Source organism: Seriola aureovittata, chromosome 14 (assembly GCF_021018895.1).
Source record: "Seriola aureovittata isolate HTS-2021-v1 ecotype China chromosome 14, ASM2101889v1, whole genome shotgun sequence".
Classification (NCBI taxonomy): domain Eukaryota; kingdom Metazoa; phylum Chordata; class Actinopteri; order Carangiformes; family Carangidae; genus Seriola; species Seriola aureovittata.
Genome location: NC_079377.1, coordinates 21500922 through 21519417, shown reverse-complemented (window position 1 = coordinate 21519417; position 18496 = coordinate 21500922). Strand labels below are relative to the sequence as shown.

The 18496-nt window shown below is 41.5% G+C and overlaps 1 protein-coding gene across 5 annotated transcripts in view; it reads right to left on the bottom strand.

The window, feature by feature from the left end:
* The window catches only part of wdpcp (WD repeat containing planar cell polarity effector), a 78094-nt gene that overhangs the window by 54129 nt on the left and 5469 nt on the right, over positions 1 to 18496 (bottom strand). For 3 of the 5 annotated variants that reach the window (XM_056395390.1, XM_056395391.1, XM_056395395.1), the window contains exons 3-4: positions 6847 to 6953; positions 552 to 636 (exon numbers count right to left, since the gene is read on the bottom strand). In XM_056395390.1, the coding sequence (XP_056251365.1) occupies positions 552 to 612 (61 nt within the window). In that variant the 5' untranslated portion in view covers positions 613 to 636; positions 6847 to 6953. Of the gene's footprint in view, positions 1 to 551; positions 637 to 6846; positions 6954 to 7332; positions 7917 to 8178; positions 8262 to 18496 lie in introns of those variants that run through there. The other 2 variants (XM_056395392.1, XM_056395393.1) reach the window with 2 other exon arrangements.

The window sequence follows — 18496 nt, the reverse complement described above, 5'->3', positions numbered from 1 at the left end:
TTTTTTCGTGGTATTGTGGGTAACGCAGGCGCCAGGTTTTGAGAAAGAAGAATGCGTGGAATAAAGAGAAACAATAACTCTGGTTCTGTGGCACTGATTTCGACTTTTTCTCTTTCTTTTCTCTTTTTCCTTGTCAACAAATGGTGGAATCCCTTCGTTAACATTCGTCACACAGACGGTTCAGATGATTCACTTGTTTCTTGAGTTACTTGTGGTCACGCTAATAAATTACACTTTAATCAGTGTACAAATACAGTTTCACGAGGTAAAACATCATGATGAATGTCATGTACAATGCAATAAACAACACTGAAAGGATGAGAATTTGAAGAGAGCAAAGAGAAAGTGAAAACAGACAGGGGGAGAATTGGTGTTGACTGAGAGTCAGATTGTTAAAGTCGATATACCGAGGTGGGGAGAAGGTGTGAAAACAAAGTGAGTGATGACAGAAAGCCAGAGCAAGACGGAGTGAGAGGAAAAAGAGAAGGGAGAAAGGCAGAGAATAATCGACAGAGAGCGAGAGGTAGATTGAACATGGTGATAAGTGCTACCTTTGACTTGGAGTGAGCTCTTGGTGGACCACAAGTGCAGCTCAGCCAGGCAGAACGCCATCTGACGGAGGAGTGTAACCCGAGTCTGCAGAGACGGGCAAGTGAGAGAAAGAACAAATGTAAGACGGAGAAAGAGACAGGGCAGACCAAACATGACCACAGATGCATATCTTGACGAGACGACATAATAGATTGACATAAATAGGTGTAAGGGTCAAACAAAGATGGCGTGTAGGCACACGCGCTCACATACAACCAAATTTCTTATGACGACCAGCACTGCTATCGCAAAACTGAAAAACAATCAATACAAATATATATAGTTCATATAGTTTGGTATTTTTTCTCTGAATAAACATCAATTTTACTGTGACGGCAGAAACTGTCATTGTAGTCATATTAGTACTGTGCATAGCAGCAGTAGACTAGCAGTAGTACTAATGGTATTTGTAGTAGTAGTAGTAGACGGTGTTCTTTAAAAAAGTGTTGTTATGTTGTGCTGCAACACAACACTTTTGTAGCACCACTTCCTGTACCTGTTATACCTGTATTACTTGTAAGGTGGATCTCTACAGGTGTGAATTCACAGTTTGACCCAAAGACAAATTAAAAACAACGTAAACAAAACGACAGACAGACACGCACATGAACTCAGACTGACACTGAGACAAGGTCACGGGCGGTGATGCTTCATTCACACATCACAGACGAGCAGTGACGGACACACACTTTGCGGCTGACAGCTCAGACAAAGCAGGCAGCATTCCTCACATCAGCTAATCAACACAGAGCAGGTCTATGGCATGTGCTGGCTGTCCCTCCTTCTGTATTACAGACTTTATTGTCCAGTCAGGTAACTTTGGTTCCTGGAGGGCAACAATGGGTTTTATGTGAGGGCAGATTTAAGACACTCAAAACTGTATTGTGCAAAGCAGAAAACAAAGTTGGATTTAACATCATGCAGTGGGCTACGCATCTCCCGTTTCTGGTGTCACTGTAGTGTTCCTACACACTTGTCTGTCTGCTACTCCTTGAAGGGGCCCATCGACCTTCATTTTGCTTCACTGTTTCGGTGGATTTGGTAATTTAGTCTCTAAATAAATCTTTTAAACCCTGAGTGAGTACTTTCATATGAATTAGTCAGTTGCATGGACTGCAGAATATATTTGACGCCGATCTTTGTCTTGTTTTGAATTAGCACCAGTGCTTTTTAAAATGAGTAAATGAGTTAGTTGTTAGTTTAGTGTAGTGGATTTGTGACTGCAAAACTGTTCAACTGAAACGCAGATGGTTCTCATGTTGTAGTGAAATAGTTCACACTGAGGATCTATATATTTTAATGTTGCAAATTTGTTTATGATAAAGTCGGGCTTGTTTTACTGGCAGACAAATTCCCTGTTATCTGCAGGAACATTCGTTTGGCAGAATGTATTTTGTGTATAGGAAAAATATTTCTGATGATACTTTTCAGTGACTTCTGTCCTCTCTGTGGAGTTTCCCCTCTAGCATTGATGGCTCGTTATTATATATTGCTGATGTATTTGGTACGTTGCAATTAAATACTAGTTACTTTGCTACTACCATCACTACTAATACTGTTAGTGCAGCAACTATTAACCAATGCTACAACTGCTATCAAAACTAGAGCAAACCACCGCTCACTGCCGGTACTGCTACTGATTCAACTCATACTACTGCAACTACTAGTTCTCCAAAGTTCAATGTTTTTAAAAGTTTGGTCTTTGGGGAACTGTTATCACTTGCACGTAGCTTGACTAGGACCATCTTTTTATGTCCCATATATTTGGTCCTATATGCTTAGAGTTAGAGGCTAATTTCACCTTCAACATATTTTTAAACTGCATACATAAAGAAGGTTTCAATGAGTTTGTCTAGGCAAGAAGAAAGAAGAATATTTTTCAAAAACCAAAACATCCTTTAACCGACGCGGTTCACTGTCTGGGGCATAATGTCATGTTGAACAAAGAATACAAACTGATTTTGATATTATAGAGCAATAAAACCTTATATTTATATTATACTGGATATTTCCATTGTAAAAGACTAAAAGTGTAAATTTCATCAGATCAGCATACAGTAGCATGTGCATGAGAGGAGTATATGCTCTACAATGTCCGGTGCAGAATATCTGTATAGTGTAGCAAAGCTGTAGCAGTATTGCTGTGTTGGCCATTCATTTCGCTATCAGTGCAGCTAATGCTCTCCGTCTCTCCATCCACTCGCTCTCTTATTTTCTCTCGTTAACGCTGAGAGGGGACTCTCTCTTATCTTTCCCCTCTTGCTCCTCCTGGTGTGGGGGGGAGAAAAAAAAAAAAATCTCATTTTGCCACTCAACCCCCAAAACTAAAAGTCCCAACAAAAATACACATAGATAACACTGGGTGCCATGGAAACGCTGGGGCTAGCATGGCATGGCAGCATCGGCGTAACGAGTTTACTGACATAAGAGGATTCTTTCATCCTATCCTAACCAGCTTTTTTTTTTTTTTTTTAAGAGGAAGTCAGCCCTTTTGGAGGGAAAACCTCATTTCAGCAAGCTTTCATTTAGTTATTGCCAGACTGGCTAGCCTAAAAGTTCTTGAGACCTTGTTCTGCGAAGCTGTCGGGGTCTCAGGGAATTTATGGCGGAATAGAAGAAACAAGGGGGCTGACAGAGATACAGGAAAACGGCAGAGCAAATGGGCGAGTGTGTGTTGGACAAGAGTGATATGCGTGTCCATGAGCCCTGTGGCCACAGATGTACCTGCAATAAAGAGAAATAGAGAGAGAGAGAGAGACAGAGGTTAACGAAGAACAGAGAGAGGGTTTGGTTCAGGGGGTATTCTTGGTTTGTACTTAAACAATATCTGAAGTTGAGGTCAGTCAGTGGCCTCAGTCTTGTATACATGATGCCATGGGTTTCTATCTGTACCTTGAATAAGATCCATATCTGATGAGGCTACTTTTAGTTACTGTTATCTGCTGTTATTTACTGTTTATTTGTTGTGTATATGAATATATGTATTTCTGTGTGTCTGCATTTGTGGTTTGTGTCTGTGGGGTTCATCGCAGGTTTTTTGTTTCTTTTCATTTGTTATTGTTGCATTATAGTACTTCTGTTCTCCTGTGTATCTAGGTACAGTAACTGTTCTACTGTTATTTACAATTGTATGTATTTTCAAGCAAAACACATTGAGGTTACTTTAATGAAATGTGCTTGAATAAATCTGCTCTGCCTTGCCTTTATATATACACACACACACACACACACACACACACACACACACACACACACACACACACACACACACACACACACACACACACACACACAGATAATCCTCATTCATAAAATTTTACATCAAACTTGTATTACCAGAAGTAACAGCTACACAAGCACGAGTATCACCTCAAAGATTAGCTTTTTATAGACGTGCTTTTTCAAGAATGCAGACAAACCAATTTATTGTTGTTCATGTTCATTTGTGAGCGGTGCATACATGTACACACTGGCACATGCATATTTGCACATTTTACCGTTTTAATTACAACTATTGATAAAAAAAATAAAAATAAAATAGGTATCAATTTTACAATTTTTTTTTTTATTGGTACAAAGATTGCTTTCACACAGACGCTACCCTGCAAAGGTTGTACACAAGTCAGATGTTTAGATTCTTATCCATCATGCACTACTATCAGGGAGGCGTCCAATTGGTCCAGAATTAATTCTGCAGCATGACAACATACAGTCAGAGTCAAAAAGTCAAAAGAAACTAACTTCATTGAAAAAAGGAACAAAGAGTCCTGCAAACAGATGGTCTGACCCCCACAGAGCCCTGATCTCAGCATCATGGAGTCAGTCTGGGATCACATGAGGAGACAGATGACACTCAGACAGACTGAATCCACAGAGGATCTGCGGCAAGTTCTGCAAGATGCTGGAACGACCAACCTGCCAGGAACCTTGAAAAACTGTCTGCAGGTGTATCGAGGAGAACTGGTGCTATTTTAAAGGCAAAAAGCTGGTCACCCTAAATATTGATTCTATTAATGTTATTTCTGTTTACTGCATTTTGTATGAAGTTAACTGACACATAAAAACTATTCATGGCATCATTTTTGAAAGCAAGCTCACTTCTAGTGCCTAAAACCTTTGCACAGTACTGCACCACACACACACACACACACACACACACACACACACACACACAATGCTGTACAAGTCCTGGACAGCTGCCACGATCATTCTGATTTCTGGCTGGGGTTGCCGTGGGTTACCTGTGCTCCTGCAGAGCTTTGTGGGGGTGTACAGCCAGTGTACAGAGGGCTTGGGTGAGGGGTGGGGGGGTCTAGGTTATTGTACCCTGTCTTTACACTAGTAAAGAGGCTGCTTTAACATCAAAGGAGGGGAGGGAAAACATACGACTCCTCTTTCAAAGACAGTCCACAGGAACTGCGACCTTGTCTGCTCTCTGCATCTTTCTCTCTGCTCTTCTTTCACTGTCCCCTCTGGGTGGTTACTGAGTGTGAGTATGTGTGTGTGTGTGTGTGTGTGTGTGTGTGTGTGTGTGTGTGTGTGTGTGTGTGTGTGTGTGTACTGTATATGTGTGCAAAGAGGAACAAGAGCAAAAGAAAGTGCCTTTGTATGAATGCGCTTGCATATGTGTGTGTGTGTGTGTGTGTGTGTGTGTGTGTGTGTGCCAGAGACAGAACTTTAAGTAAATATTTATTTGAGACTGGTTCTCTCAAGAGTGAAGGACATAGAGAGTGAGAGAAACAATGGAAGCCTTTCTGAGATATCTGAATTGCAGTCCTGTCACATCTCTCACTCTTTCTTGCTCCGAACTCAAACATCGAGACATTTATTTAAGCTCACACATTGAGCCATTGTCCTATACATGCTCTGAGTGTGTGGACGGATAAAGTCCGGCTACAGTGAGTGTCCAGGTGGATATAGAGCGCAAACATCGTACTCTGACTGTTGGCCTTCTGTCCCCGGTGGAGGAATGACGTGTCCTGACCTTTCTACCAGACACTGTATAACGTATCGTGGACGTGCAAACCTCCACCAATACTGCAACTTTCTTTACATTTGCTACTTTACTTCAATTTCTTTTTCACTGCGAGTCTAGATCGATATTAAAATACACGAATTTTGGATTTTCCAGATTAAAGTAAGAGCAGTATTTCCTAATCACAAATGCTTTCAAAAACTTTCCTCATCTCTGCTACCACATCAAAACTATTTATTTGTTACACTGCATCATTAATACGTGATTTACGCTTATGTATTGAACATGGACATTTTCAGGAAAGTATCTTTAGAACAGAGCAATATACTGACCTCTCAAAGAGAGTTTATTTGGTTGCACTGTGAGTGTCTTTGATTTCATTGGGTCCTAAAAATGATGGCGAAAGCAAACAGGTTGTCTTGAGAGATATAGCGACATGATGATGGTGAGAATGACGAAAAGTAGAGATAGTGATAGAGTTGGTGGATTTAAGACATCTGAAATCTCTCTCATTGATTTTGCCCCCTGAAAACTCTCCTTGGCCAAGGTGAGAGGAAAATGTATGGGGTGGCTGGAGGGACAAACTGTGGCCCCATCAACAATGCAAAGAAAAGCTCAACAATAAAACCTTGTTGAACTGCAGAGTTGATTTACATGTAGTGGACATATTGACTTCCTTCTTCTTAAATTGAATTTTGATGTTCATTTGTAGAAAAGGGTGGTAAAACTGTAATTAGCTGGCTTGTGTTTTCTGCTACAAATTTCTCATGCCAGTATAGATCGTTGATGGTGAAGGCGACCTACGTATGTGTCCTTCCCACCATTGTACTGCATCAGAGTGAATGAAAGTATCTTAATAATGTGATCTAGTACTGAGGAGGGGAAATCAATGTGGGAAATTCAGCTCTACAATGGGACACCTGACAACCTGTTACATTAAACATCAAAATATAAAAAATTGATGGTGGTGTTGTTCTGGATCACATGATATTGAGGGATGTTCCTCACATTTGGAACCCTTTGTGTAGGTATATGGGGTTGGAACAAATGTTATAAAACTTAAAAAATTCTGTATGGGATGGATGAGGACCCCGCAGAGCTGCATCTCACACACTCAGCTGCACCTATTACAATGCTACACACTGTCTGTCTTGATGTGTTTAAATGCAAATCATGTCACTTCTTATGAGCAAAAAAGGTTTTCAAGCACCACTGAGTAGTGGCTGGCGACTGCAATTTCTTGGAAAGGGTGCTCTTTAACTGAGATAACTTTTACTTACAGAAGTGTAGTTTACGTTCTGACCAATGTGAGGTCATAAACAGCTGTGTTCAAATTTGGCAATCACCGCAGGGTCTGTGAAGGCCGAGGTCCAGGTCTGGAGCTCCACTGCAACAAGAGAGAGACATGCCTGAAATGAAGGCGGAGTCAGAGACATTTTGTTTGACACTTTAAGAATTCTTTCTCACAGGTATGCGCTCTCTCTCTCTCGCGCACACACACACACACACACACACACACACACACACACACACACACACACACACACACACACACACACACACACACACACACACACACACACACACACACACGCCAGAGGCAGTGTTGTCAGCCGGCGCAATGGTCCCATCACTGCGAGAAGAGTGATGTGGTAAATTACAGGGTTAAAGAGCTGCCATAGGGTGAGTGACACAATGCCATCACAGCCTTGCCTCACACACATACACACACATTACACACACACCCCCATTCCCTTCTCACCTACCTGGCTCTGCGTAAGTTTCTCTGTCAATTTTTCCTTCCCTTTACCTTTTCTCTTTTTTTCCCTCTTGTACCTTCACTTATCATCCCTCTGCCTACTTGTCCCGTTCCTTTTTTATCTTTTTTTCCCCTCTTTCTTGTCTCCCATGTTTTTCCAAGGTACCTGCTATTAGAAATGCATTAAGCTTTCTGACCCTGTCTGCAAGCTTTCACTCTCTTTTTCTGGCAATTTCTACTCTCCTCATTCTTTGTCTCGTCTCTCTCAAAGGACAGTATTTCAGTGTCTGATTTTCCCTTTCTCTCTTGCACTTTTTACTCTACTCTCTATTGTCTCATCTCTCTCAAAAGGACAGTGTTTCAAATTTTCTGACTTTTTTTCCCACAACCTTTATCTCTCGTAGACACTCTCTCAGCCACTGCCTGGTCTTGTTTTGGCTCTCGGAAAGAAACTTGGCAAACATGAAGAACATACAAAGAGCGACCAGAAAGTACATCCACAGACAGAGATAGGTGGGGTAACGGTGTGTAATTGTGAGTGTATGAGTGCAGATTTTCCAGTCTGAGGTGCCTTGGAGTTCCTGCCAAGTCTCAATCACAGACTACATGAACTCATATACTCATGTATTCAGTAAACACACTCAGGCACTCAAGTCAGTCCTACACCACATACACTGCTATCTCTCAAATGTCTGATATTTGAACTCATACGGCACACGCGCGCATACGTATGCATGGAAAGGCATATACAGTCCGATGCATACTCTCCTATCTTTTAACCTTGTGATACTTGAGGAAATTCACACATGCGCACATTTACATACATATGGAAACCACGCACACAGACTCACACCTGCTCTTATCTTCAGTATATCCTTGCGGGAGAAGTCCTCTAGCTTCCAGTGTCATATCAGAGCAAAGAAAGGTGGACAAAATCTGAAAACACAAGATATGCCTCTGACGAAAGAGTGAGATAATGAGAAGTGAAAAACTGGATAAAACAAAGAATCCAAGCCCTGAACGGCGTCTAATGTAACAGAGGAAGACATCGTGGGAGGCCTGTGAATGCTGAGAGAGCAGATAAGGTGTGTGTTTGTGCGGTGGAGAGGAGACTAGTGCAAACTCTCAGGAAAAGATCGTGTCACATAAACACATTGGCCTGTTCTACCACAATGCAAACTTGTGCAAACTGTGCTTCATTCATGCAAGGAACCTTAGTTATGTAAAAATATATTGATGGTGCAACATAAAAAGGTTTTTTTTTTTATATTAATGGATTTTGTCACTTTTATTATTATACTTTGTCCTACTTCTATTTGGAGGATAATTATACTCTGATTTTTTAAACTACACTTCCTATGATGCTTTTGGGGATATAAACAACCTGCAGGTAATTTTTAAGCCTATACTTGTTTACATTTTAGCAAATTGGTAGCATTAAAAGTACACTGAAAAGGCTATTAGCACTTGCTGTTTGCCTCCCATCTCTCCCTCCCTAAGGAATCTGAAAGGATGTGGAAAAGAATTGTCATAAAACTCAGTTAACCAGTGAGCGATCTTGTTATCTTAATATTGTCCTCCTTCTAATAACACGTTAATGAATTTAACAAGTAAGATGTAGAAGAAAAAAACAAAAAACCTCAGATGTTTGATATTACTGGTTATCTATCCACCTCCAGTACCAGTCAAAAGTTTCTCAGTCGCCACTGCCATGGTGAAGACACCAGTCAGATTTAACTGGGATAGTTTCACGCCAATCCAAGCCGTAGAACCGGTCCAACTGGGAGGCAGGGAAAAATGAATGGGACTTTTATTTTCAGAACCAGGGGTGCCCAAAATAACTCCTCCTTCTGTACAACTCAATGGACATAATACAATGTTGTAAACATTGTAGAGTTATTCTCCATCCTCTCTCCTTCAGTGTCTATCAGTCGCTCTACTTCAGTGGTTTTGTTGAGAACCTGCGGCGTTACAGAACTCGTACTACTGGGAACAATAAAAGAAGGGACGAACTGAAGACTATGTTCTTCAGAGTGAAAGTGCTGTGAGGTCTGGCGGCAGTGTATACACTTACCAACACACACACACACACACACACACACACACACACACACACACACACACACAAATATATATATATAACCACAGGCAAGTACAGCGTATCTTCTCAACTGTCCCATTACAAGACAGAGGGTTTGGAGGAAGAGAGTGGAGGGTGGGCAAAGTGGCGCCAGGCAGCAGGCCGAAAACCTTTCACACACACATACACACACACACACTTAACAAAGTCCCACAGGAGCCTATTCAGCTGTCGGCGGAGAAAGAATAGAGGTGATGGACAGGCAGAACAAAATGAGGTAAAGGTAATACTCTTCAAGAGAGGTGACAGGTACAGTCACTTTGCATGCATGTGCATATGTGTGTGTATATTTTACATGACATGTCAATCAGCTGGAAAATGAAGCCGGAGTGACATGACCGCTGGGCAAGTCTCATTGTAGAGTGATGTGAGTATGTATACTTTTCAGAATGTGTGTGTGTGTGTGTGTGTGTGTGTGTGTGTGTGTGTGTGTGTGTGTGTGTGTAGAATAAACCAGCAGATCACTTGAAGTAACACCAGTTCATGTTTGGGGGCATGTGGAGGTGAGGAGTTGAAAAGTTCAGGTGTCCAGAGAGAAAAAAAAAAAGCAGGGGAGAATTTTTTTCCCCATAATGAACAATATCACAAAAATGCAATCTCCCCTTCTGGCCAGAAGTGTTTTAACAGAACATTATGCTGTCACAGTGAAGTTGACCTCTGACCGTTTGGACTGTATCCTATTATTCCTATTATCAATTAGTTTATCAATTCTTGGGTTATGGCCAAAGCTGTGTTTGGTGAGTTCACAATGATCTTTAACCACCAAAACCTAATCACTTCATCCTTGAGCCAAAGTGAAGAACATTTGCACAAAATTTGGAGAAATTCCCTCAAGGCACTCCTGAGATATCATGTTCACGAGAACGGGACAGATGGACGTACGGACAACCTGAAAACATAGTGCCTCCAGTCACGGCTGTTGCCGGCGTGGAGTCATAAAACACTTACAAGTGATAGGACATATGGGAAGTGATCAGACAGGGAACCACTGATAGAGAGGATCATAACAATCGCTATACACTGCAGCTACTTTTCAAAACAAGCAACTCTGTTTGCACATTCATTTTCTGTCAATCTAGTAATAAATTCATCAACTAATCATTTCAACTCAGCAATTGTGCTGCTTGTAAAGGTCATTCTATTTTTTCAGACTAATTTACCCTCTTGAAAAGTCAAAACAAAAATGACTGTGACTAAAGTCCTTTTTGAACTCTTAATAAACCTCCACTTATACACATCTATTTCCTTTTATAGGTGTGTGAGTATCTCTCTTTTTTGCTCAGAACTCTCTAAATTTGTGAATAGTTTTGTTATTTGTTGGTCTATTATAAAGGGAGTGTGGAGACTATGTGCTACTACTTAATAGAAATTAAGATATAAATTCAATAGCCAAATTATACAGAATGTAATTCTTAAACATAATCTTGCAGCGTCAGCGGGTCCGTGTGCTTGTGTGTGTATGAGTGTGTGCAACAAAGTGAAAGAAAGAAAGACGGACACAGGGAGACAGAGAGATGAGTGGAAGCTCTTCTAAGCAGATGTGTAAACGTCATTAGAGAAGGTAATGGAGGGAAGTGGGGGGAAAACCTACTCCAGCAGAGGTATTTACCCAACGCCTGGAGCAGAAACACAAACACAGCACCAGTAATGACTGAGACAGAGGGGCAGAGAAAGACAGAGAAAAAGAGATGTTTGGTGGAGAATGTGCATTCAGGTCTTGATTAGGCAGAAGATTTGTTGGAAAAAACAAATAGCAAAAGAGAGGGAGACATCTGCCTCGATTATGCCGACAAAATGTTATAACAATCCAATCGATTAAATAAGACTAAATTTCCACATTCAGCTAGGATTCCACTAAACCAGCAATGGTTGTATTTCCCTCCCGTTCAGCTAATAGGCCTAATCCTGGCAAGTGTTTCACTAAAAGCCGAGTGCATCTGCCCTATAGCAACGCCCAAGGGCAGGAAAGGCAATACTTCCAAACCAGCGGCACAATTGCAGGCTGACTTCAAAGAGATTCTCGGGGACTCTGTGCCTCTCCGGTGTCTGTCCCCCGTCACAGCGAAGGTGACACGTGTCACACTGACCGTGGTTTTGTTTATGTTGTTGGATTTTCTTCTTTTAAAGCTGTTTAGTTCCCTGTTGTTCGACCCTCACCTCCTGACCACAAACACACGTATAAACGATAAACACACGCGTGGACTCACACACAAACACAAGTGATGAAACATGTGCATGGTGCAGACACATGGAAAAAAAAAAAAAAAAGTACAACAAAAAAACAACAAAACATTCATACTGTATGTAATCAAATACTTACTCAATGCATATTCATATTGTACACACGGATGCACATACACAGCTCATTTAAATTCCATTCTAGGTAATCATTTCTTTTACACCATCTTCTCTTTTTTTTATAAAAAGCTTTGGAAGTACCCTTTACAATTTCTTGTGCTAAATATTTGTACTTTCAAAAGTATTATTTTATACTCCAAGTGGTCAAAATCAATGTTTTAAGCACAAGTTTGGCAATATTTTATAGTTTTGTTGTGTCAACAAATCACATGTTTTAATGGTGGACAATGGTGGAGCTGTATGGCACAAAGGAAGAAGATACATCAGGGTTTAACCACATAGACAATACTTAATAGTAGCATCAAGTCACTGTTTGGATTTGGTCTTTTCATGGGATTTGAGGACTATAAGAAAAACAAAACAGATTATTTCCAGTCTTATCCAGCAACAGTATAATCATTAGCCACTGCAACATGATCTCTCACTGGCTTCCCACTCGCAAACACAAACCATTGTGTTCAGTGCATCTCCAGCTAATCTGGAAGCACTGTATCTGGACATCGAGCCTAAGGGAACCAATAGGTTCAATGGATGCACCGGCCATGTCTGTGGGAATGTGACTGTATTCATTAGTGCTCAGCTCAGGCTCTGACAGAACCCACAAGTCTTCTCTGGTATTTTCCTCTCGTTTCTTTGCTGTTTCTTTGAATTCTTAACTCGTGCTGATGCATGTTTGCACCAGTTCACCCATCCGGGAAAGTGTGCGTCTAACTACTTCCTTCCCTCAACTTTGTATGAATTTGCATCACATGTAAAATTTGCTTCATGTTCTGCCTGAACACACAGTCACGACTATGTCATTAGTTGATGATAAACTGGTATAAATTTGTATATCATAAACTACTACACTACAAAGCAACAGGGCAAAATAAGTGTCTGCCTCTCTACAGATTACACATTTCAGGACATTGTTGTTGACATTGACTGTACAAAAGCACCAAGACACATACAGCTCAGTTAAAGCTTTCCTCAACTGGTGTACACAAACACATGTGTACTCTCAGGTACACAAAAACACAACCACACACATACACACACACACCTGTCAAAGGCTCAGGAGGATGAGGTCCTTTAAAGTTGTTCTCAGATGCACAGAGCGAGATGGACCCTGGCAAAACGAAAGGTCACGACGAACGTCCCCTAGACTTCTCAGCGGTCTTATTCCCCCGTCACATACTCACACACACGCTGTCTGTCACCTCCCAGACGAGGCCATGACACCTTGGACACATCTCAGCGGGCAGTGCCTCCCTCTACCTCTCTCTCTCTCTGACAGGTTGACATAGCACAGAGTGGTCGGGCGTCGATGCCACTCGGACCAAGAGGTTTGTTCTCTTTGCTGTGACCTCAGAGATGGACGCCGGTGTTATATCTCCCTTCTCCCCCTGCTGCAGTGTATTGTCTACTCGTAGCTCTTCTTCCCTTCACCTGGCAGTTGTCTATCACACTTCATCACTGTACTCTGACCTTTAGTCGGAGGTTTTCAAACTTACATTGTTTTTTACTTGGCGATTGCAATGAACTTAATCTATTCTAAATTCTACAACAGTAGCTAACAGTCATTTTGTTTATTGATTACAGCAATCCATTCCTCATCTAAAATTACCAGGAACAAATGTCTTAAAAGTGCTTTGATTGTCAGTCAAATATGTCAAAAATCCTAAAGGCTTTTGACAGACAATGGCGTTAAATGAATGCAAGAAAGATTTTTCAATCAATCAATTTACTTGATAATGACAACAAGTCACTAATCAGAATTTTTTCGTCAATTAACTAACTGAGTAATAATTTTAGTATCAGCCATATAATAGCCACTAATATTCATCCAGTCTGAATAAAGCAGTCACTTCAGTGTTGTCTTTGGAAAATTACAGCCAAAAACGCAGTAATAGATTACTGGTCGGACTTTGAAGACCTCTATACCTACAAATAAATCCATATGACATTTGTAGATTGAGCATAAGCCCTAATGTTATCTTCAAAATAGTACACCCACTGTAAAAAGAAAACAGGGATGACTGCCAGCCCTGTGTTTATAAAGCCTAGGTAAAGTTTCGCCTTTGTACATCCACTGTTTCTTGACACATTTTGAACATTTGGGAAAAGTTTCTCCTGTCAGCATGGAGTCTGGTAATTTGTCGTCTGCAGTAAGGGGTCAGTTAAGCTGCTGCTGAGGTCTGAAATCAGCAGAATGGAAGCATGAAATAAGACAATTGTGCGCACATACAGTATATATGCACATACACACATACACACAAGTCCACAAACACACACATCTGGCTATTCTCCATCTGTCAGAAAGCCCAAACATCCAGCCGTGCGTGAAAACAGCCCTGCCCTGCCCAACACTCATCCTCAGAGAGTACAGTTATTGTGGAACTGAACGGCATGGCCTGTGCCCCATGACACACACACACACACACACACACACACACACACACACACAATTGTCCACTGACTTAGACATACTCACACTGACACACTGCTTATGTCAGTGTTGTGCTCTGTTTGCCCCTAAGAAGTTCCTTGTTCATTTCATTTTGTCAGACACAAATACATAAAGACTGTTTCTCTCTCGCCCTCTCGCTCACACTCTCTCTCTCACACACACACACACACACACACACACACACACACACACACACACACACACACACACACACACACACACACACACACACACACACACACACACACACACACAAAGGGGAAATTCTACAACACAGATTTCTGCTGTTTATTCAGGACAATAGCGGGGCTCTGCCTGCACTGCTGGGTCAAGTCATGTCTTGTCAGACCCTGTATCCTCTTTCCATTGAGCCTGATGCTTACGAGTACCACAGGTGCCTGAACTGGGCCCCATGTTAAACACATTCACCCTGCAGTTAGACCTGTCTGACGTAAAGAGAACAGGCTCGTCTTTCACATCAAACGGCCATACAGCCTTGCCCTACGCCTGTAATTCAAACAGAGTTCACTTCGTTGAGGTAGATGGTTACAACTGAAAGTAGGAAGTAAGCAGAAAAATGCAAAACATTGTCTAGAATTTACAATTCAAAATGGACCTATTCAAGATTTAGTCCAGTGAACTTCTCCCCTTTCTTGTATTTAGGCTTTTGCACTAATTTCTGTACATCCGTATTTAAAAACATGTCAAATATAATATAGTCTTATGGCTGACAGGAATACTTTGTTACACCTACTGTCAAGCTTCTGTGACTCCATTGTTACTATTGTTTCTTGTAATGCTGCCCATGTCACTCAGGATAGCACCCCTTTCCAAACAGATACAAAAAAGTCTGTACTTTAAATGCAACAGAACTGTCCCCATAGACCTGTGCCATACTGACAATAGCCCATGGTTTTCCTTTCACTCGTAAAGCCATCTGTACATTTAGTCATCTTCATTAGAGGCTCCATGTGACAAGCACTTGAGAGCTTAGCAGTTAAAACAACCCATCACATTAAAACATCATCTGGGAGTGTAAAAGCCAATGCTCACACAGGGGAAGTGATTTTGACAGATGATGTGCAACTGTTGGTTTAAAAGCTTTCATGTGTTGCTATTGTAAAAATTCACAGCTTAGAGACTGAAGTGAAGGCGATCCAACCGCACGAAGGAGCGTGTTTAAAAGTGCATACGTACCTAATGTAGTTTACATGTCTGAATCAATTACTGAGCAGTGGTCATCAGAAATGAATGAATATATTTTAGCAATACTGTCCACTCACTGAGCAGATACTGAGGGGTCACAATCATTCGAACACGAACCAGCATCAGGCTAGCCATGTGAAACTCCTCAGCTTCCCATGTGTGTGATGACGATCAGAGACAGTGTAGATGAATTAGTGTGTGACCACTGTGACAAATTTCCCACCACCATTCTCTTTAATGTGTGACAGGCCCTTCACCTCCCCCCCTTCTCTCCCATACATGTACATAGGCTTAACATCGTCTGGGCGGGCCGATCCCGCCGGCTCACTGTCGGCACGGCAACGAGCGCTATCCTGGCTAACATCTGCTGCACGACCCGGGGCCACTCAGAATGGGCCTTAATCCCCACACAGCCATGTTGTGGGGGGAAAACATTCTTTCCTTTTAGTGAGCGCAGACAAACAGGGACAAGCAGTGTTGCTGGTAACCTGCAGGCAACCGGCCTCTTGGAAGGACCGGGAATGTTGACGGTTACGTGGCCCCCAATTGTGCCACGACCCATTATGGCTGTGCAGAGGGGTGTGACCGCCAGCATCGGCAGCGAGTTGCCGTCACTGGTCCAGTTGGATGGATTTGGGTTTTGAGGTTAATGAAAGGTGGTGCGAGCGGGCTAGGTGGGGTGGGTCAGGGGGAGTTTGTCAGCCAGCCTTGTGGTGCTAAAACAACAGTTGTATTGATAAAAAACGTGAACCACCTTCCACCCTCTCCGTTGTGAGTTTGCTGCCACATCAACTGGCTGTGGATCCAGGACACTGTTGCTGCCGCATTTTTGGTCATCCTTCAGTGAGTTTTTAAAAAAGTGTGTTGGTCGCTGTCAACAGCAGAGGGAACGGAGAGTGAGCTTTCAGTTAGGACAGACGCAGAATGTCAACATGTGGCAGTTTGGTGCCCTCTTGTGGCCGCAGTTGCTATCGGAGCACAAAAACACATTCTCACAGTGAATAAAAGCTAACACCTAAAGACACTCGCACCGAGAATCACTCAAAGTCACAACATGACAAGTGAAAAACTCCTCTCTGAAACAAGCTGAGCCATGATCCTTCATATTACCGCTTCTGATAGAGATCTTTGGCAGTGACGTACAAAGGAAATGAAGACACAACCCCATCAATCAGTCCATCAACTGCTATGAAATATGTATTTGTCTTAACATGGAGTTTGATTCCATCAAACCCATTTCACGGACCATTTCACTATGCAAACACCTAAGGGAGAAAGACGCAGAGAGGGAAAGTGTGGTTGAGGCTCACTCAGAGGAAGAAACATACCTCCGAGGATGGTTTGGTGTGTGTATATAATATGAGATTTAATTGAATAGTTCTGCATCAGTGCCAAGAAGTTACTTGGTGTATTTTCAGGGGTCGGTGTTCTTTCTGACTAAGAGCTCGGGTGTCTTTCTTTTCCCCACAGCTAGCCAACACTTGGCCAGAAACAAAGTCTCTCTCAGGTTTCAATCACAGACAATCTGTCAGAGAGAAACTCAGAGAGGTAGTAGGTACATTGAAGCAGATTGGAAACATTCATACGCCTCCAGGCCTTGTCCTAAAAGTGCCAAAGCTACACAATGACAACAGCTCAAAAGGATCTGCACGCTATTTCTGGAAGCAACAAATTCATGATATTTCAGCTCAGGAAAGACATGCACTGCTTAGCATAAAGCAAAAATGAGACTAAAATATCTTCAATACACAAAAGGAATTACATTATTAAAAAGGTATGTCATATACAGTATATGGAGTGATTACATGGAACTTTGTTCATACAGGAATTAAATAATAATGAATCATGAATCATTCAAACATCTGGTTCTTGTACAGCCTAGGTCTGGATACAATCTTTTTCCCACATGACATGACAGTTCTAGATAGATTAAGCTTTTTTTAACACCATGTGTGGAAACACACAATTTCTCATAAAAGCTGCATTTATAAAACTATAATGGCTTAAAGATCGATGAACCCATTTTTTAAAGTCAACCATTTCTCCAGCTGGTTTGATTTAATGTTAATAATCGTAGAAATACCTTCAAAACAGAGACAGAATGGTTTACTTTAGCTGGATGATTTCTCTCCCCTATGATTTTGAAAAGCATAAACATGCTCCATTCTCACATGTATTTCTTCATGTTTCTTCATGTCTCCCCTGCCTTATCCACTTCCCTTTTGTTCTCCCTGTTAAGTGCTTTCTAAATTCAGTTTTAAAGGCGCTATATAAATATAATTTGCTTGCTTGCTTCTTGCATCGTTACACCAGACATAGATTCACTTGGATACATAAAATCTTCAAAAGGTAGGTAATGTTGCAGCTTAGGTTCCCATTAGAGCCTTGGATAAGATTTATTAAAATACTTTAATTTTACGACATAAACTAGCAAATTTACAAATCATCCCAAATCAGAAGAAAACATGCTTCAGGTTTTCAAAACAGTGTAGAATAGTGAGTTTATAGCCTTGCGAAAACCTCTGTGAGCCTACCTCTGTGTGTACAACCAACATCTTTCTTAAAAAAAGTATGTCAAAATCCCTTGGTTTCACATAGTTACCAGATTTCAGAGTGACAATTTGAAGTCACAACTCTCCAATCATAAGCCCAGTGCCTGAAGGCACGACTCCTGCTGCTGCAGCAACAAGTGTCTTCAGAGAGTCTTCAACACAAATCCATCAGCACCAGTTTCTAAGTAGTGATGGCCAAGAATGACTATGGTTAACTACAGACAAACACTGACACCTAGTGTATTATTATGGTTATTGCAAATAAAAGCAAATGGCAGGACGAGGCCATGCAGGTTCATTTTAAACAACACCACTACTGTCTGCATTACAGTGTAGATAAAAAAAAAAAAAAGGGAACAAAAATTATCTTCTCCATCTGATCTAAAGCGTCATCAACTAATCTAGCACAGGAACATGACACTGCTAAGACACAGACATGCCACAAAGTAGGCAGGATGATGGCACA